Below are 24,775 nucleotides of genomic sequence, written 5' to 3'. Positions count from 1 at the left end.
AAATGAATTTAACCAAAATTCGTAGATGTGAATTTCTCAGCATTTCCAGAGTTGACTTCGACGTTATTTAGAAGATTAAATTCTCGTTCAACTAAACACCTCTCTTCCTCTGAAAACGCAGAATGAAAACAGACACAGAAGGGAAAAAAACATTTACTTAATCAAAATAAAACAATGAGTAGGTATATTAACAGAATATTCGTGAAAAATACTAAGGTATTCAGTATTACATACTGTTTACTATCGGAAAAAATATCACGAAATAACAAAAATTCAATGAAAATTAGTAACAGGTTCACTCGAGTAAATTTAATAATTTTTACATACATTTGAAGAGTTCTCAGAAAAAAGATACTTTTAGAATTTCAGGTAATAATTATTAATACATATGTATACCTAGTATAACTATAATATTAATATAAATCCATATATAAAGAAAACATTGAGCACACACATCAGTTATACTGTAATATAAAAAGTAATACACATTAATTAACATTTCAAAAAACGATACACCTAACTACGAATAACGTAACCGAAAAACACACGTGCAATAAAATATTCGAGAAAATGAATAACAAACACTCGGACGGGACTCAACCAAAATTTCAAGTTAACATCACGTTTTAATGAAGGAAGCACTAACGTTAGTGTGAAAGGAATGTTGCTGAATCGATCAAAGGATAATCACAGTATTAGTTTTTTTTTGTGTAACAAAAAGTATTGCGGTTGAAAAGTTAATTGTAAAAATAACTCGAATATCACAAATTCGTTTTCGTAAAAATTTCCGGTAAATTAGCTTAGCAGTACGTACAATGTAGAAAATTACACCGTATAATGCTCGAGACCATTGACGACTAGTTAGGACTAGAAATTACTAGTGTTCTTACAAGTATAGGTCTTATTAAAAAACAGAAAAGAAAATATAAAAAGCCGGATCGCGCGTAAACGTTGCACGATTCGTTTATAATTTTAATAAATGCATAAACAAAGGAACGAGACACCGAAGGAATGTAAATGAAATCTCATAGCACACTAATACATCAGAAAAGCAGAAAATTATACTTCGGTGAAGACGATACCAATTATTAAATTCATATCTAGATACAGACTTCTAAGGAGACGAATAATGAAAGTAATGAAACATTTTATACGAACAAGATCATTAATGGAGAAGCTAATAAAACAGATAATTAAAAACATCGATTAAAAAAAAAAAGAATCGAGATGTACGAAACAAAAAGAAAATAATGATTGAGAATATTTACAAAATGTAAAACGAGAAAAGGTAACGACATTATTTATGCGTAATGCTAACTACGATACGATTCACTTGATTTTTTGATAACTGCTGAATAACTTCTGGTAATGATTCGAAATTAACGGTGTGATACACGTAAGGTCTACGAAAGAAAACACACAAATATTAGTCATTTAAGTATAATTAAAAAATCAGAGAAAATCACGAAGAAAATTAACGTACTTTATAATGTTCTCTTTTAATTTATGCATCGCGTCTGTCAAAATGTGTTGATATTTGCCTTGGGCGATTTTCGACATTAACCAAGCCTGTTCGTACAGAAAACTAATACAAGCACAACGATCGAATAATTTCTGCGAATCTGGAGGATCCAGCTGGAAACGAGAAATGAATATTTTCAACATTGCAATTGTTTTTAAGTTTTAACGAAGGTAAAAAATCATTCAAAAATATTACTTGTAATCTAGAATTACACGAAACCCATCTTCCATGAATGGTCAAACACGAAATAATCGTTTCAGTGCTCAATTGATTGGGTGTTTTATCCTCCTTCATCTATAATACGTAAATTGTACATAAATAGAAACGTAAACGAGAGAAAAATTCAACCAAGGCGAAAAAAAAACTTACAGAAGTTTCCAAATCGAGAACAACGTCGACTCCTAAATTATCGGTTTTATTCATACATTCGTTGAAAAGAGTATCGTCCATATCGACGCTTTCGCTCAAATCGATGATTTCATCTGCTCGAGAAAAAAAACAAACTCAATTCACTATTGATCGTATATGGATAGACTTTTTTAAGCTAGCGAATTTACCGATGCAATTGTCGAACGTTTCCAAGTATGTTTTTTCAGTGGGCGACGTACACGTAGTGAGTATTTTAGCTCCGACGTGGTGCGCGATCTGTACACAAATATTGGAGCACGGTAATGCGCCATTCAACACCAAAATAATATCATCTTTCGTTATCTTCGAACAATAATGAAGCGCAATGTAGGCCCGGATACAATCTCCGATACAAGCAGCAGCATCCGCAAAATTAATGCATTCTGGTACACGAACTGAAATATATTGATAAGCACAACGTTACCATAAAATACGTATACTGACGTTGCGCAGGAAACGATAATATTTGAAAGTAAAACTAACCTAAATCGTACTGTTCAATTACAACATACTGGCCACATCCGGACTGAGCGCAGGATACAGGAATTACTCCTGTAATAATTAAGATACCTATGTAGCAAAGATCTATCTTCTTAGAGGATAAAAAAATGATTAAACGTACCTGCTACGCGATCTCCAACGTGTAAAGTATTCACCTCGGATCCGACACTTTGCACGATACCAGATATATCTGTACCTAGAGTTCTATACTCTGTGTTTATGTTACTATCGTCGACTACAGGTTTATATTCTTCGTTAGAGATAGATACACCACAAGCTTGTACTTTGACCAGTACATCGAATTTTTTCAAATCGGTCGATACATCCTGTGGGAAAGGATATGAGTAAATTTGACGTTACAATGTATAATGTATAATGAAAATATGATTAACCTGTTCGCAAAACACCACGTCATTCTTCTTGTTTAAATAAGCGTATTTTGATTTTTTCGTAGATACTGGAACACTTGATGGATTCATTTTGCATAAACACTAGATCTGAAATTTCAACGATATATAAATCAAGCCACATACACCCACTCTGAACTATATGGCACTAAATTCCGAACAACTAACAGGTGAAGTGAAGTGAAATGAAGTTTAAAAAGCTGAACTTAGCTGAACTCTAGTTACGGACAATATAAAAAGGGCTTTTGATAAGAAAAATAAATAAGGGAATATACAATCAGCGTAGCCATTTAAAAAACTTTTTTTTACAAGTTTCTGAAAATTTAAAAATAGAATTCTTGAATTTCGCATTTTTTTTCATGTTTTGAACTTTTTAATTTTCAACATGTCGAGAACTTGAAATAATCTAGATAAATATTGTAAAGTAAACTTTATAACTTGAGAAAAAAAGATTCCAAAGTTTCCTACTGTTTCACAAATTTTTACGCTCTGTATTATGGCGGCATTGATTCACCTGTAGACCAGAGACCTACAGGGTGCCCAGAAATATCGTGAACCCCTGAGAAAGTTTTTCATTAAAAATACAGGTTGAGAACGTGAAATAGATGCATATATTTCTGGACACCCTGTAGACTAAACTCAATTTCGTGTAGCGGAATTTTCAATGAATTTTTCAACGCTATTCGATAAAATTTTATCAACGCTAGCTATTTTACGTCGAGTTGATTCATTCTTGAACCCCAGGCGTGGTCTTGTTTTTATTTATATTTTTCATCAGGTGTTATTAAACCTGTAAAGAAACATCGTCTTGCTACCTGTCGCTTTATAGATTCAAATAATTGGAAGTTATTCGATGATTTAAAAAGGTGATAATACTATCCGAAGATGTCGAGAGATACCAGCATAGAGTACCCCAAAGCTTCAGGTAAAAATGCATATATTTGTATCGATGATTCACACAATTCTCCAGCATCCTAACTTTGTTCAAATTCCATAAATTTACTCGCTCAACTGTTGATATTTCTTGTACTTTAGATCGAGTAGTTAAAGGCGGATTACTGGTCTACATCGGTGGTCTTTTTCTAATGGTATCATTCTTCAGGTATGTATATTACATTGTTTGTTGTTCTCTCTCTCTCTGGAGTATCACTGGAGTACCTCTAATTTATTTACTCGATTGTTTCAGTCCATATTGGATCTCTTCGTACGATGAATCTTTCAGCACATTCAAGAATATGGGTGTTTGGGAATACTGTTTTAGTAATTTTCGGTATCCAGCTTACCAATTCGATAAAGTATTCGATGGATGTAGAGGTGTTTTAAGCGACGAATACTACGTAATTCGAGAATGGCTGTTGCCAGGTAGTAATTAAAAATCATTCCGGTATCAATGTTTGTCATTTTTCGCCACTGATTGTTAATTTTGTATAGGTTGGTTGTTGGCGTTGGAATTCTTCATCACTATTGGCTTGATTTGTACGTTGGGAGCTCAACTAGTGTTGGCCGGAGTTGTAACGAGATATCCATTGGAATTTATACTACGTCACGAGTATTTACTGATCACTGGATCTTGCATTGCATCCGCTGTGACAAGTAAATTAAGACCAAGAGTATCTACATAAAACTTGAAAATTATCGACATATTACGAAAAAATATTTTCTTCCGCAGACTTTTGTCTTTTCATGATGATCATTATTTTCCCGTGGAATTGCTGGCGTCGTGATTGGTTACTGAATCCAATGTTCAATCATCTTTCTTGGGCATACTACAGCTTGTTCTTTTCACTATTCTTTCATGCCATTGGAACTAATTACTTGTACAAGGTAATTTAACATTTTAACTCACGTCCATTATACATTACTCAATATCAATTTTAATTTAATTTTGTCAACTTTTTTCCCCTCAGGAATCTCGTTACAGCTGGGATAAAAGGAAGGAAAACCGTAGCCTAATTATGCAAATGTATCCTCGTCACGATAGAAATGGATTTTACTAAAATTTTCACTCAATTTTCTCATTTTAATTTATTTACTACCTATTTTAACACGGGTAATTTAATTTTAAGTCGTTTTGACAATTTTTCTCAGTATTTTGTGTAGAATAGGGTTTTTTCTTATAGGGTCTAGTCGTAATATGACTCTAGATTTTAAAGGATTTTTTTTTCGCCAGTGATCTTTGAACAAAATGAAAAGTGTTAGGTAGACATATCAAAGAAATTACGTTAGTTAGTGAGACGATTAATTTTAATTATATATTGTGATTATGATTATGTACCTATTACGAAGGATATCGATTAATACTTCTTACTATGGACTAGAATTTCCTATTATTAAGTATTTACCTCGATTCTGACAATCTTTCATTCTTACGGTTCATTTTTTTTCCTTACTCGTAATGACTGGTACTGTCGTTCCGTCCAATTTTTTTTGAGAAAATTCTATTTTTAATTCTTTTGTATCGAGTATTTTTCACGTTTTTATGTAAAATTTACCATTAAATTATTTTAAACTTGGGTTTTGTTGTTATTTATAAATTATGCATGGTTCATTGTGGAATCTCTGTATATCGATATATTCGTTTTTTAGCTCAATTTTTTAAAAATTTCACAACTTTGAAAAGTTCAACTTGTTTTTAAAAAATTGTGCCAAAAAGGTAAAAAGCCCTCCTTTTCGTAATATTTCTTTTAAATGAGAGAATAACTGGCTACCTACTCTGAATGAATACTAAAATGCATTCAAAACAAACACAATTTTATCTAATTTGATTAGTAATCAATTTTGCATAAATGTTAAATTAAAGGTAGTGATTAATTTCGAATTAATTTATTCAAGAGAAATTAAATGTGTAGTTTTTTTCATAAATTTAATTTCTTTTGAATAAAGTTCACCAAAATTACCATGGTAAGTACCTACCTCATATTTTCGTTATCAATTTCATGAGTAAACAAACCGTATTCCGAATTCATGGTTCTTATTTTTTATTATTAATTTCTATGATTTTTTTTTTCGTTCTTTAACAGCAAGAAATAATCTCCATACATATCGGACAAGCAGGCACACAAATTGGTAACGCTTGTTGGGAATTATACTGCATTGAACACGGAGTTCTACCCAATGGATTCCTCACCACCGATGTAGCCCCTTGTTGCCTCAGAGAGTGCGAAACATTTACCACATTTTTCGAAGAAACAGTGGTAGGCAAATATGTACCGAGGGCTGTGTTTGTTGATTTGGAACCTAACGTTATCGGTAGGTCATTTTTTAACTCTTTAGATTAATTTTAACGTGTGTTTTTTAATCAAATACCTAATGCTGAATTCTGCTTTTAGATGAAATACGAAACAATCAATTCCAACATTTTTTCCATCCTTCTGGGTTGATTTCTGGTAAAGAAGATGCGGCTAATAATTTTGCCAGAGGGCGATATACCGTTGGACGAGAGTTATCTTCGGCTTTATTTACCGCTATTAGGAAGGAGGCTGATTTGTGTAATAATTTGGAAGGGTTTTTTATATTCCATTCGATGGGCGGTGGTACAGGATCCGGATTGACGTCTTTATTAATGGAACATCTGACTGCCGAGTATGGGAAGAAGCATAAATTGCAGTTTATTATTTATCCATCTCCAAGGGTATGTTTTTGATTTGAGTAGTACTTACCTATTCATATACTAAATGAGGGAACTTATCGAGATATCTGCCTCATATTTGAAAGGGAATGAGGTTTTTGGAAAGAGCATGGATTGAAACCTCCATAATCGAATATATCGGAATGATGCTTCAAATTGACCTTTTGATTTTTGGTAAATTTTTGAAAATTCAAAATTGACCATTTTTGGTGACTTAAGTTTTAAAAATATATGTAGCTAAAGATGATGGAAATTAGTCCGAAGACTAATATCAACGCCCCTGAACGAAATTGCACCATTTCTGATCATTCTAGAGACTAGCAAAATTTTCGATTTCTCCAGAAGTCGTGAAAATTAATTTGCGCTGCTAAAAATTGAGCAGTGGCTTATCCTCGACCTGTTTAAAGGGTTTAGTCACATCTGAGCCGATTTTTAGGTGAACATTCCAAGTCCATGTTTTTCTACAAAAATGATTAGGTACCTATTTGAGGATAAAATTCATAAAAATCAGAATTTTTTTGTTCAAGGGGAAATTTTTTGAAATTTGCACGAAGGGCTGCATCATGTCTAAAAAACCAGTCCCTCTAATCCAAATTTCACCGTTTTGAGTCATTCTGGAACTTTCAGCTCCATTTCAGATTCCTCCAGAATTTCAAAATTTTTCCATAAAGAGTGAAATCAACGTGGGCTCCTAAAAATCAAGTTGTAGGTAACTGTGCTAGACTTATGTAAAGGGTTCATTCACAATTTGGAACAAAAAAATAATCATCTAAAATGGTCAATTACTTATTTTGAATTTTAAAAAATTCGGTAAAAAGTCAGGCTGTCCACCGTCTTGAAAAACCTGGGAAACCTGGAAAAGTCAGGGAATTTGGTCGATCTGGAAAAGTCAGGGAATTTTAGAAATTTCAAGCAATTTCCCTTCAAAAGTCGAGGAATTTTTTGAAAGTGTTCATCTGTAATTTTTTAATAATTCAAGTAGTTTTATTGCAATTCAGGGATTGTACTCGGTTACTTTCTAAGTAACCAAGTACATACTAAAGTTAACTTTTGGTTACTTTCTAAAAATTTTTGTTACTAAAAGTTACTTTTTCCTAATTTTTTCACAAATTTTCTTTTTTTTCGAAATTCATAACCAAAATTCTTGAAGAAAAAATGCTCTCACTTTTTTTCAGGGTTTTGAATTTAATTTCTCCAAATTTGGTGGTTTTTCTTTTGAAATTTTTCTTTAATGTTAACAAGGTACTCTCATTTATTATTTTTGAATTTCTCGTTAGTGTTTAGTGGATTTTTGCTGAATTTTATCACCTCGACTTCCTGTGATTTTTTCATACAAATTTTCCCTTAGGTATGCTTGTGTTTTTATTGCTCAAATCACCGATTTAGTGTTTTTTTTGTGAATTTTTGTAGTTTTTTCTCAATTTTGACGGGTACAAATTTTTTTGTCATTTCGTGAACTCTTTTTTTTTAGTTTTTCGACAATTTTTCTGGAATTTCCATTTTTTTTTCAAATTTTGGCGAAATGTCTCCAATTGTGATATGCTTTTCGACTTGAATTTTCACGATTTTAGTTTTGCTCTAAATTATGGTCATTTTTTGGCTTAATTTTGGCTGATTTTTAAAAAAAATATCAACAGTTTTTTTTTCCGAGTCTGGTCCTTGAAAAAACTAGTTATTTTTTGTCGTACGTTATTGTGGAATTGTGATTTTTCTTCTTCCAAAAGTTACGATTTCCTTTAAATTTTGATCATTTTTTTAAGGAGGGGGGGGGGGGAGACTTCTTCAAGATTCGATGAGTTTTTTTTTTTTCATTTTCGTCTTTTGAGGTGGAATTTTTTTCTGAGTCTAGATATCTTTCATTCGTTGATCCCTCTCTCCTTTCCCCTTCCCTCCCAGTTATGGGGAAGATCTTTAGGATTTCCTCTCTCGTTGAACAATTTTTATAAGTTGAAATTATTTTTCTCTCTCAAATTGTTTTGAGTTTTGCTTGAAATTTGTCGATTTTTTCCCGAATTCGTACTTTTAATTCTCACGAGTTCTTTGTCCTCAATTTTCAGTGACATTTCGTGAACTAAATTTTCGAGAGTTTTCCATTTTTATCCCTTCCACGATTTTGTTTTGAATTTTATCGATTCATTTTTCTGATTTAATTTTTGTTCTTCATTTCAACGAAACCTTTTTCCTTGAATTTTTGCGATTTTTATGAAATTTTCTTCTAATTTTGCGCCAAATCATAGTAATTTTTTCTGCTTAAATTTTTGTAGAATTCTTCTTTTTACAGTTATTTTGAGTTTTTGAGAAGTTTTTTTGGATTTTAAGACTCGATGTTTTTATTTTGAATTTTTTTGGGGGGCTTTCTTGATTTTTTTCACGTTTTATTCCTTTAAATTCTTGTAGGATCTATTTCCCAAATTCCCCCCCCCCGAATTTTTGTGTTTTCTCTTGTGCCTAAATTTTTGCGAAGTTTCCGCAATTTTATCATTAGTTTTCATGAGTTAAAAAAAAAATTATGTTTTTTCTTAAATTTTAGTGCTTTTATGTTGAATTTCGCTCTTGAGTTTTATTCTTAGGGACTTATATTATGATTTTAATGTTTTTACACATTATCCTCTGCTTCCTCTTTTGGTCATTTTCTCTCAACTTCAATATTTTTGTTGCCTTTTTTTCAATTTTTTTTTTTTTTTTTTTTTTTTTAAATTTATTGAGTCAATTTTTGCCAAGTTTTAATGTCTTTTTCTTTCGAAATTGAGGATTTTTTTTCAATTTCTGAAGCACAGTACATTTTTTCGGATTCGAATTTTCAAAATGGTTTTTACAAATGACTATTTTCCCCAAATTTGGATTACAAGCTTGCCTCCCCCGCCCGTTACCATTGATTTTAATGAGTTTTATGTTCCAAAATGATTCTTATTACTTATTTATGGAATTTTTCCCAATTATTGTTCATTCTTTCTCAACACTCAAATAATTTTTTTCAACATTAGCTCGCTCATCGTGTCAAAATTTCCTCAATTTTACAATTGGAATTTTTGTGTTTAATTTTTTGAAATGATTTTGGATAAGATTAAATTTAGTTCCCCCCTATTTTGATGGACTACCTCCCCCCCCACTTTCAATTTTGCAATTTTTTTTCATTAGTTCAGTTGTTTCCAGAACCTTATATTTTTTTCATGCTTCTTTTTTGCATTTTCACTCAGTTTACTTTCGAAGTGTTGATGAATGGTTTTTATTTGAATTTTGGTGATTTTTTTGGTTACTTATTGTGAGAAAAATTCGAGTACAATCCCTTTTGTATTTATTTTGGAAAAAGAAGGCATTGAAAAACGTGATTTTTTTAATGCAAAGGAGGGGTACCTAATATTTTAAAAATACGCATGTTTTTATTTTGAAAAAAAAAGATCTGGAAAAATGGAAATATTTGTCTAGATAACCTGGAAAAGTCAGGAAAAATCATTTCCAGAAATCAAATTGGCCACTTGAAATTTTGGTTTGGAAATTTCATATCATGCTTTTTCCAATAAAACTTGCAATTCCGTTCAAATAAGAGGCGGGCATCTCAAGAATTTCCCTTGTAAGCATTTTCATATTCGATATTAACGATATTTTTCACGTTTTAGCTATCAACCACAGTAGTGGAGCCATACAACGCTGTTCTAACCACCAGCGACACCATAGAGAGCAGTAACTGCGCCTTTCTCACCGACAACGAAGCCCTCTACGACATTTGCTCTCGCCACATAGACATGGAGTTACCCACATACGTGGACCTGAATCGTATCCTAGCTCAAGTTATCTCAGCCCTAACAGCATCGAAACGTTTCGAAGGCTCCATCAACGTCGACCTGACCGAATTTCAAACCAACTTGGTACCCTACCCTCGAATACACTTTCCACTCATCTCGTACGCTCCATTTTTCTCAATTCAGCGAGCCAATCACGAAATCGTAACGATATCCCACCTAACCCGTATGTGTTTCGAAAGAAGCGCTCAAATGCTAAAATGTGATCCGCGACACGGTAAATATATGGCCTGCTGTATGCTGTATCGTGGCCTAGTGCCACCCAAAGAAGTAAATTCTTCGATCCAGGTAATCAAAGCGAGCCACATACCGTTTGTGAAATGGTGCCCTACCGGTTTTAAAGTAGGAATCAACTATCAACCTCCGGCCGCAGTTCCAGGCAGTAATTTAGCCAAAGTGGACTTGGCCTGTTGCGCCGCCAGCAATACAACAGCCATTGGCGAAGTTTGGGCGAGAATAAATTACAAATTTGATTTAATGTTCTCGAAAAGAGCCTACGTTCATTGGTACATCGGCGAAGGTATGGAAGAATCTGCATTCGTTGATGCCAGAGAAAACTTGGCCGCTTTGGAGAAAGATTACGAAGAATGTGCTCAGGATGGCGATGATCAGAGTTCTTCAGGCGGCGAATCAGAAGGTGAAAGCTTGATTACTGGTGAGACTTCGACGACCGCGTATCCCACCATTGAAGATGCTGGTGATGATGGCCAGCAGTAGTCGGTTTTTGTTTGAAATTTGTTTGTTACAAAAAAAAAGTTGTGTTTAAGTTTCAGTTTACTTACCTATTTTATAATCGTGTGAATTTTAAAATCTACAATAAGCTATTCTTAGTGGTATTTTTAATTTCTGAAATTATTTTTGATGTGTTAGTGTACTTTTGTTTGATGGTGGTTTTGTTTTGAAATTTTTAATCGTATTTTTAAAATGGTTGAAATTGTAATTTTAAAATTTGTGTTCGATGACTTTTTTCTGTTGTATAAAATAAAGGGTAAATTTTAATAATATTATGACGTATCATTTTTTTACGATATTTTATTTGGTAGGTACCTATCGTAAGAGTAAGCATTATAATTCGTACCTTATTAAAGGTGGCTAATTTAAATAGATACGAGTATATTGAACGTAAAATAATTAGGTACCTATTAATCATTTTTTTAATATTAAGTGCGTGCAGTTGATATTTTCAAAGGGTGAGCTCAAGTCTGACCATTTTGTTTCTTGAAGGAGTTGATTGTTCTCACTAAGTTTCCATATGGGCTGACATGAGAATAGTCATAAAAACCCTTGGATAATGCTTCTCTCACAGGAATTGATAGTTTAGGATACAAATTTGGGTAAACTGCGATCAAATCAAATCATTCAGATGGATTGTGCTTCCATCTTTGAATTTTTCAACGTCTGTGTATAGTGATCTGAAAAGAATTGAGATTTTTTTTTTAATGCCATGAAAAATTGCAGATAGTTGAGTGATAAATTCACCCTGATAGTTTCACTTCATCTTGTAACTTCAATCTGCTTGAAATATGTGCTCAAAAAACGAACTGTGTAGACGCTGACCAGCCTCCTCCTCCCCCTTTCCATCTCACTCTTCAGACTGAGTTGTTGAAGAGCCAAAGAGGATAATGGAAATATTATGAAGAAGTGGGCTTGTGCTATCTTTCTGCTGTGGATTGTAACCGGTTTAACTTACTCATAGGATGTCTTGCCTGGTTTTAGAATTGTAGGCAGTGTTTAATACGTTTAACTTTGGTTCAAAACGTAAACGTTGGCAATTTGGAATGGAGTACCTCTTACGCACCTATACTGAAATTTAGAATAAGTATACAAGATCGTTTAAAACCATATTTTTCCTAAAAATTATCTCATTTATGACAAAATTTGTCGACCTTCAAAAATGAAAATTCAATTTTTATTGAAAAAAAAACACACAACGGAAACATATTAGTTTATTTTCCAGAATTTTCGAACGATTGATTATTCGTAGTTTTTTTCATCAGACAAAATTAAGACTATTGTGACTGTTGGACCATTTTAAAGCAATTTTTGGAAATTTGTTGACTTTTTTTTTGTCAATTTTAAAAAACTTTGTGAACTTCATTTGGAAAAATATAACTTTTTTGTTACTTATTTAAAAAAATGATTAAAAAAAATTGTTTGTAACATTTTATGCAATGTTTGAGTTTCTCTAATAATTGATTGAATTTTATTTTGAATTTTTATCACTCTTCTAGAAGGAAATGAGACCGGGATTCAATAATCCTGGAGGAGGGGGGTCGGTGAGGAAAGGGGGTAGAAGAATTTTGAACAATTTGTGACCGAAATTTGCGATTTAGATTCTTACTTTTGGGAAAAATTGCCCAAATGTCTCTCTTTTTTAGCAAGAACTTTCAAATTAGTTCAACTATATAAAATTAAAAACCAGAAAATTTCAATTTGTAATGTTTCTTTCCAGCAGGGATTGAAAACCGGATCGATATCACTCTTGGTTTTGGTTTAGGTTTTTAAAATATTATCTCTCTCGTTCTGGTTTTGCTTAAAGGTTTTGATTTCAAAGGAATCGGTTTCAGTTTCGGTTTTGGTTTCAGTTTTTTCCTTTTTTCTCCATTTTTTAGAGGGAAGAAGGCCAAAAAAGTGATCACTTTTTCAAATACATACCATGTGTATGTGACTAGATAGTGGCACTTTGGAAGTGCCAAATTTGTCAACTTTTTTAGTTTTCATGCCTTTTCACCCTTAGCATCAGTTTTTACTTTATTTTTACCAAAAATGCAGCATTAATTAGGCTAATTACCTAAAAAATTCCAAAACCAATTAAGTTTTCAATTGGTTATGCTCTCGGTTTTGGTTTTGAATTTGAGAAAATAACGCTCCTGGTTTTGGTTTTGAGTAATTTTAATCGGTTTTTGGGGGTTTTGGTTTTGGTTTGCAAGCCCTGGTTTCTGGTTATTTTTTAGTCATTATTTACCTGGGCCCCATCTGCGTCCCATGCGAGTACCATCAGAGTCCCATGCGAGTCTCATTCATGCCCCATCCGAGTCCCATTCGAGTCCCACGCACTAGTCCCATCCGTGTCCCATGCTAGTCTCATCCAAGTCCCACAAGTCTCACATGTGTCTCATCTGAGTCCAATGCAAGTCTCACTTGTGTCTCATCCGAGTCCCATGCAAGTCTCATCTGTGTCTCATCCGAGTCCCATGAGAGCCATGTTGAGTCCCATATGAGTCTCATCCGTGTCTCATCTGAGTCCCATGCGAGTCCTGTGTGAGTCCCATCAGAGTCCCATGCGAGTCCCATGTGAGTCCCATGCGAGTCTCATGCGTGTTCCATCCAAGCCCCATGCAAGTCTCATCCGTGTCTCATCTGAGTCCCATGAGAGTCCTGTGTGAGTCCCATCAGAGTCCCATGTGAGTCTCATACATGTCCCATGAGAGCTCCATGCGAGTCCCATGTGAGTCCCATGCGAGTCTCATGAGAGTCTCATGCGTGTCCCATCCGAGCCCCATGCGAGTCTCATCCGCCTTGTAGAGGGTATTCGAGTACCACAATTACTTGGCATAGCAGGGAACTTTATGCCCCAGTCGGAGATAGCACTGTGTAGCAGCACGCTCTGGACAAATTAGTTCATCCAGAGCTGACGATGACCAACACGGACAGCTATGTCCGCCTCGCAGTTTTCTGATGGTCGCATTAGGGAGCAGAAGTTATAAGTTGAGTTATCCTTGTACTAAGTTGTAGTCCTGTACATGGCACGGACAGATGCTATTGATTGTATTTGAGTATTGTGCAATAAACCTGTGAAAGGAATATTGTGTCGTCTTATTTACAGTTGATAGAGTGTGTGGTAAATCCTTGACTAGGTTCGTCCTAGGAAGGGTGGATTCGAGCTTTCTCCAACCCATTTGTGGAAGAGTAAGCCAGAATCACCATTTACCACTACAGTGTCTCATCCGAGTCCCATGAGAGTCCTGTGTGAGTCCGATGAGAGTCCCATGCGAGTCTCATCTGTGCCCAATGCTAGTCTCATCCAAGTACCATGCGAGTCCCATCAGAGTTCTATCCGAGTCTCCTCCAGGCTCCATGTCCCATCCAAGTCCCATGAGAGTCTCATCAGAGTCCCACGCGAGTCTTATCCGTGTCCCATCCGAGTCCCATGAGGGTCTCATGCGAGTCCTATGCGAGTCCCATGCTAGTCCCGTATGGCCCCAACAGAGGCCCATCTGAGTATGAGATTCTCATGGCTGCTGAAATTGTTTAGGTCTCGCTTTTTGGCGATAATTGTCAAAAGTTCATGCTAGTTGACAAAATTGCTATTTTTTTCAAAGCGTTCCAAAAATTTCTATTTTTTTTTTTTCAGGAATTCAACTTTTTCTTAGCAAAAACTGTCAAACAGCTATTCCTTTTGTCAAAATTGTCAATGTTTCGCTTTTTGCCAAAAACGAAGTTTTTTTTACCCATTTTCACTTTTGGCCAAAATTGCCCAAATATCTCTCTTTTCTAGCGAAAACTCTCAAATTTGTTCAACTTTTGAAAATTGAAAACTAGAAAATTTCAATTTGTAGGTAATGTTCGCTTTTTCAAAAATGGAAAAAATTTTCGTTTTTTAGCAAAATAGCTAAAAAGTTTTGGTTTTTAAATAAAACATTCCAAAAAGTCTAGCACACTTCAGAAATTGCAGGGAAATGTTTTTTTTGGTACAACTTACATGATTACTTTTTACAAGGTGGCCTGATTTTTGCTAAAATTTTCAAAGTCTTGCTTTTGACTTGAATTCTCGTCAAGTATTTTACAAAATTGCCAATAATTCCCGAAAAATCACGTTAGTATTTTTTTTATTATGTACACAAGTTGGCCATTATCAAAAATTTTCGCAGCCTAAACAGTAAACATTTCGCTTTTTTGTCAGAAATTTCAAAAGGCTTTTCCTTTTTGGCCAAAAATTGCCCCCCCCCCCATAAATCGCAAACATTCTGTGTTGAAGGGGGGATTTCCGACTGCCTAGGGTCGCGAATATGTTAAATCCGGCCCTGAATGAATTTTCAAAATTTGTAAATCATGTAGATATATACTTAGTCGTATATGTACATGGATTGAAACGTAATAATAATATAATAGCATGTCATTCATCTTCCATGACTTACTTTTTTTGTGATTAAATTGAATTTAAAAATAGGAGGGACTCAGCAATTGAACAGACACCGACCGGTTGATTATAGCTGATGGAAAAAATGATCATCTTCAACTTGTACTTCGTATTATTTTTGAACGTCCGCGTACTCTGGACGGTACCTCACCTAGGTACCTATACCTACCTATACGTAGTTCGAGTTGAGCCACCAACATTGAGCGAATGTTGATAAGCATCAGATTATTTACTCTAAACGCTTTTCTTTTTGATAAAATATTAAACGATGCAAATTGTCGCATCTTGCATTTAAAGTAGATAAGTTGGGTACTATTGAAGGTGTACTCGGTCAACACATTTTGTCATTTATTATTCTTATTACGAGGAAAACTCACCGACATAAAAAAAATGAGCATACCTACGGCTATTTATTTCTAGGTACCTACATTTTTCGCGGTTATTGTCCAATGCGTCATTTTTGAACACAATTAAATGAGCACCAAACAGTAAAATATAGGCCTAAAGATCTAGGTACATAGGTATAGAGGTACGAAACATGCCTAATTGTTTGGCCACAGAACCGGCTCGGCTCATTTCGGTCGCTTGGCCTCGGATGGATATAAACCAGTTTCTTTAAAGAAGTGTTTTTTCTTCGAGTTATTTCGCCAATCTCCAGGAAAATAGATTTTCTATATTTACTTTGAAAATTTTTATAACGCAAGAGATCGTTCATATGGAAGTGTCGAATACTAATTGGAGAACGAATTTTTCGATAGTTCGACCGGTTGACCGTGAGTAAAAAAATTATTTAACGCGAATCCGTTCATTTGACTCATATGTAAAACGTTGTGATAAAAACACGAATGCATAATTAGGTATAGAAGTTGTTCTAATGAAACTAGATAAGTTGAATAATTCTTATCGAGAGTATTATGTTACCGGTACTCGCAAATCAGTCAATTCCTATGCTAGCATAATTGTCGGTGGTTTAATTCGTGTTCATTTTGCGAATATGCGAAAATGTTGCGACGCGAGTCCAAAACTAGCGATAACATCGAATTTTACGAAACGCGAATCAATAACGTCCGACAGTCGATCAAACAACGTTTACGTAGTTTACGTAAAAGATCGAAAAATGAATCTCCCCTCGAGTACTTCCCGATGGATTTCATCAACGAGGAAACGCCAGAAAGCTGTAGTATGACGACCGAAGTGATGAGAAACGACATCAAGCAGAAATTACTAGACGCAGTTCGTTACCTAGGAGTGCACGATGCCTTTCAAACTATGGAATCTGGTGACCTGAACATCGATACGTATAAAAATGCCTCCAGAACGGTGAAAAATCTCGCCTTCCTGTGGGCTGCTTTTATAGGAAGGCTCGATTGCATGCAGACTTTGCACCAACTAGGCGCTGACGTGGGGTTTTCCTACGAGATTGATAATTTCAACGCTCTACATTTGGCAGCTTTTTTTGGTTCGGCAACGTGTTGCGAATGGTTGTTATCGAAAAGATGCCAGTCTCAAGAAACCATTAAAGGTCTTTTACCGGTACATTTCGCTGCGTTGGGTAATTCTCGGTGCTGTATAGAACTTTTAATGCAATACGGTAGCCAACTTCCGGATACGGTTTTGAACTCGGCAGTGAACGGTAATTCGGTCGAATGCGTTGAATTGCTGCTATCGTTAAATGTAGACGTGAATTCATTCGATAAAGAGGGCATGACTCCTCTGCACATCGCCGCTGATCAAGGCAGTATTTATTGTTTGAAATGTTTATTAAGTTACCCTTTATGTGATAAAGATTTGACCACCAACGATGAAAGGAGGTATACAGCGGTACATTTAGCAGCTGAAAACGGATACGATCAGTGCATTCAGAGTTTAGCTGAAACGGGCGCTGATTTAAACGAAGTAAACGCTAAAAAAGAAACACCTTTGCATCTGGCGTGTAAAATGCAGTATCCTGATTGTGTAGATGTTCTTTTGAAAAACCATGCTCATGTTAATGCTCAAAATAACGACGAAAGGACACCGTTGCACTGTGCTGTAGCCAAGTCCAGACTAGCTCTACTCATTGTGCAGAAATTGGTCGAATGGCATGCGGATGTAAACGCATCAGACTGGTAATGAATTTACGTAATTTTAAATCTTCCGATGTAATTACTACCTAGTATTATAATTAGAATTATGATATAGTATGACATATAGGTACAACCTTCTTGAAAATTTTGCTCTATAAGAATAGCGAATAAATAAATAGATACTTGTGTCAAAGTACATAGGTAGGTACTTGGTTAAGTACTCAAAATTCGCCTACGGCATATTAGATAGGTATCCCATCCCATAAATACTTCTCACAGTACCTATGTAATACTTGCACGCGCAGCAGAAACTCGATTAAAGTACTATTTTCACAACAAAAAAAAAATACTTGGAAATTCTACAACAAAATATCGAATTCCACTTGCAAAAAACCTTTTCGGAAAAATTTCAACTTGGAGAGTTCAGTTACCTCATTCAGTAGAACATTTCCCACACTATCACTTAAATAAGGTGACTGTTGTATGTACTCCGCCACTTTGTTTAGGAAAGATTCAATTTTGACTTTTTATACAGATAGGTAAGTAGGTACTCTATAGAGATGGAAAATTATTTTTTCCACAAAAAGTGCAACTTGTATACCTAGTTCTGAAACATTACTCAAAAAAAATTCACTTTTTCAGCAAAAGCAAACTATCGCACATTTTTCAGAAATGAAAATAATGAAATTCAAAGTTGATTATTTCTACAGAGACTAGAGAAAGAAAAAAGTTTTTCTGAAAATAGTTCAAATTGGAAAGTTCAGCCACAAACTGATTAACGCTTTTGATATCATTGTGTTCTGATGTTGATTTTCACCTCTTTATCTTCTCTTAGTGAAATCTATAACCTTGGCCTTGCCTGCATTTATCTTATTACATAGGTACCTATTTTAATCCAGCACTGATTATTCCGTTGGCCATTGCCTGCATTTGTGCTTTAGTTTCAGCAAGAATCGCTTTGTCATCTGGGCAACTTATTTCATTGATTCTTTTGACATTGATCTCGAGTCCCATTCTCTCAACACTTTTACATACAAGTTGAACAGCCTAGGTCATAGAGGGTATCCCTGCCTCTATTCATACCGGCCACGTCTGTTTTTTGAGTACCTACATATTTCCAATGTTGATGTTTGCACTCTGTTCCCAGTACAGAATCCTTATTATCCACAGGTCTTTGTCATGAATGTTGTACTTTTTCAGGATCTTCAACATTCTCTCATAGTTAACACATTCAAATTCCTTTTCATAATTGATAAAACACCTAATTATTTCTCAGTTAGCATTCATTGATCTCTGAATGATCACTTTCAGACTTAAATCCAGTGGTAGTGACAGAAACTGTTTGAGACCCATGGTAGTGACAGGCATTGTTTGAAACCAGTGGTAGTGACCGACACTGTTTAAAACCAGTAGTAGTGACACACACTGTTTAAAACCAGTGGTAGAGACAGACACTGTTCAAAAACAGTGGTACTGACAGACACTGTTTGAGACCAGTGTTTGTGACAGACAAAGTTCAAAACCAGTGGTAGTGACAGACACAGTTTGAGACCAGTGTTTGTGACATACACTGTTTAAAACCAGTGGTAGTGACAGACACTGTTCAAAACCAGTGGTAGTGACAGACACTGTTTGAGACCAGTGGTAGTGACAGACACTGTTTGAGACCAGTGGTAGTGGCAGACACGGTTTAAAACCAGTGGTAGTGACATACACTGTTTAAAAACAGTGGTAGTGACAGACACTGTTCAAAAACAGTGGTAGTGACAGACACAGTTCAAAACCAGTGGTAGTGACAGACACAGTTTGAGACCAGTGGTAGTGACAGACATAGTTTGAGACCAGTGGTAGTGACAGACACTGTTTGAGACCAGTGGTAGTGACAGGCATTGTTTGAAACCAGTAGTGACCAATACTGTTTAAAACCAGTGTTTGTTACAGATACTGTTCAAAAACAGTGGTAGTGACAGACACAGTTTGAGACCAGTGGTAGTGACATACACTGTTTAAAACCAGTGGTAGTGACAGACACTGTTCAAAACCAGTGGTAGTGACAGACACTGATTAAAAACAGTGCTAGTGACAGGCATTGTTTGAAACCGGTGGTAGTGACAGACAATGTTTGAAACCAGGGCATTGTTTGAAACCAGTAGTAGTGACCGATACTGTTTAAAACCAGTGTTTGTTACAGACACTGTTCAAAAACAGTGGTAGTGACAGACACTGTTTAAAACCAGTGGTAGTGACAGACAATGATTAAAAACAGTGGTAGTGACAGACACTGTTTAAAACTAGTGGTAGTGACAGGCACTGTTTAAAAACAGTGGTAGTGACAGACACTGTTTAAAAACAGTGGTAGTGACCGACACTGTTCAAAAACAGTGGTAGTGACAGACACTGTTCAAAACCAGTGGTAGTGACAGACTGTTTAAAAACAGTGGTAGTGACAGACACTGTTCAAAACCAGTGGTAGTGACAGACAATGTTTGAAACCAGGGCATTGTTTGAAACCAGTGTTTGTTACAGACACTGTTCAAAAACAGTGGTAGTGACAGACACAGTTTGAGACCAGTGGTAGTGACAGACATAGTTTGAGACCAGTGGTAGTGACAGACACTGTTTGAGACCAGTGGTAGTGACAGATATAGTTTGAGACCAGTGGTAGTGACAGACACTGTTTGAGACCAGTGGTAGTGACAGGCATTGTTTGAAACCAGTGGTAGTGACAGACACTGTTCAAAACCAGTGGTAGTGACAGGCATTGTTTGAAACCAGTAGTAGTGACCAATACTGTTTAAAACCAGTGTTTGTTACAGATACTGTTCAAAAACAGTGGTAGTGACAGACACTGTACAAAAACAGTGGTAGTGACAGACAATGTTTGAAACCAGGGCATAGTTTGAAACCATTGGTAGTGACAGGCATTGTTTGAAACCAGTGGTAGTGACAGACAATGGTTAAAAACAGTGGTAGTGACAGACACTGTTTAAAACCAGTGGTACTGACAGACACTGTTTAAAAACAGTGGTAGTGACAGACACTGTTAGAGACCAGTGTTTGTAACAGACACAGTTCAAAACCTGTGGTAGTGACAGACACAGTTTGAGACCAGTGGTAGTGACAGACACTGTTTAAAAACAGTGGTAGTGACAGACACTGTTTAAAAACAGTGGTAGTGACAGACACTGTTTAAAAACAGTGGTAGTGACAGACACTGTTCAAAACCAGTGGTAGTGACAGGCATTGTTTGAAACCAGTAATAGTGACCGATACTGTTCAAAACCAGTGTTTGTTACAGATAATGTTCAAAAACAGTGGTAGTGACAGACACTGTTTGAAACCAGTTTTAGTGACAGGCACTGTTTAAAACTAGTGGTAGTGACAGACACTGTTTGAGACCAGTGTTTGTGACAGACACAGTTCAAAACCAGTGGTAGTGACAGACACAGTTTGAGACCAGTGGTAATGACAGACACTGTTTAAAAACAGTGGTTGTGTCAGACACTGTTCAAAACCAGTGGTAGTGACAGACAATGTTTGAAACCAGGGCATAGTTTGAAACCAGTGGTAGTGACAGGCATTGTTTGAAACCAGTGGTAGTGACAGACATTGTTTAATACCAGTGGTAGTGACAGACACTGTTTGAGACCAGTGTTTGTGACCGACACAGTTCAAAAACAGTGGTAGTGACAGACACGGTTTAAAACCAGTGGTACTGACAGCCAGTTCAAAACCAGTGTTTGTGACAGACACTGTTTAAAACCAGTGGTAGTGGCAGACACTGCCTCCGGCCGCGTTGATGCTACTTTCAGCAGGAGCAATGGCCATTTTTGAGAAAATCACTTTTGAAAAAAAATTTCCAATTTTTTGATGCAGGGTATCGACGATTGACGAACATGTCGATGCAATGTCGATCCATCCACATCCGTCACATTTGGATCCCACATGTCAATGCAAATTTCGACCCTATGTCCGACCAATTGTGGACATGAATGTCGATCAACATGGGTCGAACCGGAAATAAGTTCAAAATTCACATCGACATGTGGTATCCAAAAGTGACGGATATGGATGGATCGACATTCACATCGAAATTAGCATGGTCATTGTTGAACGGGCCATTCTGTACTTCGTTACAGATTTTCAATTAGGTATTTTTGAAAATCTAGTATTTTATGGAACGGTTCTATAGTTGTTCGGCCAATGCAAATGAGCCTTAGTTCTATGTAATCTTAATCTATCTAGACCTATTCCATTTCTGGATTATTGAGGCAGTGGCAGTACCTACTTTCCATCCCCCCCCCCCATCCATTTCCACAGTGTGCCTTAAAATGGTTACAATAAGTGCTCGAGCACTTTTTTCAGAATAAGTATAGGTTTCAAAGGTAATTTCATACACAGACTTGGGAAAGAATTTTTATATTCTGGAAGAAGTTCAACTGTGAAAATTCAATTACGTCATCCAACATTATATTCCCACAGTTTCGCCTAAAAAAGGTGATGGTATGTGCTCGAACACTTTTTCTCAAATGAATTACAAATTTGTTATTTTCATACTTGGACTAGGGGTCAAAATTCTGTTTCTGAGAAAAGTTCAACTTGGAAAATTCAGTTACATTATCCAACAAAGTATTTCCACAGTTTCACGTAAAAAAAGTGACCTTATGTGCTCGAGTATTTGTTTCAGAAATAAGTTTCAAGTTTGATAGTTTCATACACAGACTTTTGAGCGAAATTTTATTTTATGAAAAAAGCACAACTTAGAAAATTCAGTCAATTCAGTTACATCATTCATCGAACTATTTTCACCGTACCTCTCCTTTCCAAAATAACTGCTTCACTTGATTTTTCCTCGTATTGAAAGACTAATCATGACGACGTTATTCGTAAGAAGCCACGTAAGTCGATAAGTTCAGATTTTGAAAAAAAAAATACCTCATAAATCTGGGACTTGCGATGTTTCTATTTATTCTGCTTTTTGATGACGGATATACGAGGTTTCGTTTTTCACTGATAAAAGCGTTGAATAACGATATAGACTTTCGAGGTAGATACCTATTCATCGAAATCCGATTCCTCGTTTTTTTCCTGTAAGAAACCACGTAAATCCGATTTTCGTTATAAAAGTCGGACTTGTGTGATTTCTTACGAATAGCGTCGATGATACACTTTTTTTCTGAATAAAGTTCAACTTGAAACGCTCCAAAACATCAATCAATAGTGTTTCCATTATTTCACCTCAGGAAGGTAGGTAACTGTATGCAGGTATTCGACCACTTTTTTCGGAAATAAGATTCAAATTTCAGTTTTCATCAAAATACTCAATCGTGAAATTTTTTTCTCAAAAATGAAAAAAAAATGCCTGTATGTTATTTCATTTATGTTCGCACCTATCTTTTGAACTTGTCTATATATTTTTAAGTTTTGGTGGGGTTGGATTACGTACCTACCTATACCTGCTATACCTATTAGATACTTTTTATGTATTCGTTCAGATACAAAATGTCGACTAAAACGAAGGTTTTTAATTTCCAGGTACGGATTCACTCCTTTACACATAGCAGCTCTAAACGAACTAGACGAATGTGTCGAGTACCTGATCATGAGTGGCTCCAACGTGGCAGCTAAAACGAACGCCGGATTGAGCGCATTAAACGTCATCAATCGTAAAACACCGCTCAGCGTGAGCAAAATACCAAGAAGATTGAATTTATCACTGGCATACAACGCCGAACAAAGTTTAAAATTCAGTTTCAGAGATATAATTACCAATTCGCAAACAGGCGAAGTGGATTTTTTGTACACTTTACAAAAAGAAGGACAATCTTGCGTATTAAAGCATCCCTTATGTCGGGCCTTTTTACACCTTAAATGGGAAAAAGTACGACCTTATTATTTGCTTCGAGTAGGAATCTCAACGGTGGCTATAGTTTTACTAAGTTTTTATATCATGATCGCGTCTATAAACAGATGTTGCGACGAACAAGAATCTACTAACTGCAATTGCACCGAGCGTAATATTACATTACAAAACAGAACAGTTTGCGACGAACAAGAATCTACATTACAAAACAGATCGGCAGAATTTATATTTTTAACACATCTTCACGAACAAACGTTCGTTATATATACAATGAAAGTAATAATTTTACTTTTAGTTTTTTTAAATGTAACGAAAATATTTTTCAGTTTGGCTGCTTATAAATCAGCGAGGCATTATTTTTCCAAACAATATAATATTTTAGAATTAAGTTTAACAGCTGGAATTTTCATATTATGTCTACCTCCCGAAACGCAGTTCCATAGATGGTGGCAATGTATTATGGGAGCGATGACGGTGCTTTTTTGCTGGGTGTATTTAATGATAATGGTCGGTCAAATGCCATCCTACGGAGCCTATCTTTCTATGTTTACCAAAGTACTGCAAGAATTTTCCAAGCTTTTAGTCGCATATTTCTGCGTACTGATAGGGTTTACTATAACTTTATGCGTGCTTTTTCCCGAACACGAAGTACTTCGAAATCCACTTCTAGGGTTTGTGAAAGTAATGGCAATGATGACGGGCGAACTGAATTTAGATGATTTGGTAAAGACGATCAAAGCAGCTCATGTAAAGTTTACAGTAATTTTCATATTAGCCTTATTCATAATTTTTGTAACTGTTGTTTTAATGAATTTACTAGTAGGTATTGCTGTACATGATGTTGAAGGGTTACACAAGACTGCAGATTTGACCAAACTGGTCCATCAAACACAACTGATTCATTTCCTAGAGTTGGCTTGTTTTAATGGATTTTTTCCCAAAAAAATATCCGATATTTTTCAGAATTTTCTGTACGTATCCCCTAGAATGTATAGAGTAGTTATTTATGTTAGACCATTGAATCCGCAAGAGAAAAGATTACCCAGAGAAATAATGGAAGAGGGATTAAAAATAGCGCTGGATCGTAGAAAAGCGAGAAGTATGAAAAATAACGCCAAGCAGGATATGGAAAGCAGAATAGATAGTTTGGAAAAACAAATTAAAAATTTGCAAACTCTCATGAATGAAATAGGTAATAATGTAAAGAATTTGGTAAAATAAAGTTTGTATTGAAAAATGTTGAACTTTTTTTAAATCATCTAACACGACTTACGAAGTTACGATTATAAAAATATGTCATTGGTGCTCAATAATCCTCATCTGATTCAGCGATTTGATCCAGATTGTTTTCATATAGGATTAATCTATGATTGTCTGCCAATCAACCAAACCCATTTTTGTTTTTTTTTCTTCAGGTGGGGTCATTCGGTCGCAATCTCG

General features: G+C 35.5%; 4 protein-coding genes across 5 annotated transcripts; 3 read left to right on the top strand and 1 right to left on the bottom strand.

Annotated features, from left to right (window-relative positions):
* Nucleotides 1-137: 137 nt before the first annotated feature.
* LOC135849663 (quinone oxidoreductase-like protein 1) lies at nucleotides 138-3,115 on the bottom strand. 2 transcript variants are annotated; one of them, XM_065370169.1, is made up of 9 exons: nucleotides 3,007-3,115; nucleotides 2,824-2,928; nucleotides 2,553-2,757; nucleotides 2,414-2,482; nucleotides 2,080-2,325; nucleotides 1,892-2,004; nucleotides 1,718-1,816; nucleotides 1,484-1,635; nucleotides 138-1,403 (listed from the first exon to the last, which is right to left on the bottom strand). In XM_065370169.1, the coding sequence occupies exons 2-9, from the start codon at nucleotides 2,908-2,910 to the stop codon at nucleotides 1,298-1,300; spliced, it is 1,077 nt and encodes a 358-aa protein (XP_065226241.1). In that variant the 5' UTR covers nucleotides 2,911-2,928; nucleotides 3,007-3,115; the 3' UTR covers nucleotides 138-1,297. The 2 variants fall into 2 exon arrangements, with proteins under 2 accessions (XP_065226241.1, XP_065226240.1); XM_065370168.1 differs by having other exon boundaries at nucleotides 2,824-3,083.
* A 362-nt stretch (nucleotides 3,116-3,477) lies between these two features.
* On the top strand, nucleotides 3,478-5,353 carry LOC135849662 (uncharacterized). Its single transcript, XM_065370167.1, has 6 exons — nucleotides 3,478-3,763; nucleotides 3,874-3,940; nucleotides 4,025-4,200; nucleotides 4,270-4,431; nucleotides 4,508-4,662; nucleotides 4,746-5,353. Exons 1-6 carry the CDS (start codon nucleotides 3,724-3,726, stop codon nucleotides 4,833-4,835), a joined length of 690 nt encoding a protein of 229 aa, XP_065226239.1. The 5' UTR covers nucleotides 3,478-3,723; the 3' UTR covers nucleotides 4,836-5,353.
* Nucleotides 5,354-5,484: 131 nt separating this feature from the next.
* On the top strand, nucleotides 5,485-11,497 carry LOC135849661 (tubulin alpha-8 chain-like). Its single transcript, XM_065370166.1, has 4 exons — nucleotides 5,485-5,739; nucleotides 5,859-6,087; nucleotides 6,168-6,469; nucleotides 10,084-11,497. The coding sequence occupies exons 1-4, from the start codon at nucleotides 5,737-5,739 to the stop codon at nucleotides 10,981-10,983; spliced, it is 1,434 nt and encodes a 477-aa protein (XP_065226238.1). The 5' UTR covers nucleotides 5,485-5,736; the 3' UTR covers nucleotides 10,984-11,497.
* Nucleotides 11,498-16,104: 4,607 nt separating this feature from the next.
* Nucleotides 16,105-24,572, top strand: LOC135849658 (transient receptor potential channel pyrexia-like). Its single transcript, XM_065370162.1, has 2 exons — nucleotides 16,105-17,514; nucleotides 23,008-24,572. The coding sequence occupies exons 1-2, from the start codon at nucleotides 16,409-16,411 to the stop codon at nucleotides 24,554-24,556; spliced, it is 2,655 nt and encodes an 884-aa protein (XP_065226234.1). The 5' UTR covers nucleotides 16,105-16,408; the 3' UTR covers nucleotides 24,557-24,572.
* The last annotated feature ends 203 nt before the right edge of the window (nucleotides 24,573-24,775 follow it).

The sequence above is a fragment of the Planococcus citri genome, chromosome 1 (genome assembly GCF_950023065.1).
Source record: "Planococcus citri chromosome 1, ihPlaCitr1.1, whole genome shotgun sequence".
Classification (NCBI taxonomy): Eukaryota; Metazoa; Arthropoda; class Insecta; order Hemiptera; family Pseudococcidae; genus Planococcus; species Planococcus citri.
The sequence above is the reverse complement of the archived record's forward strand: the minus strand, read 5'-3'. Positions and strand labels throughout refer to the sequence as shown.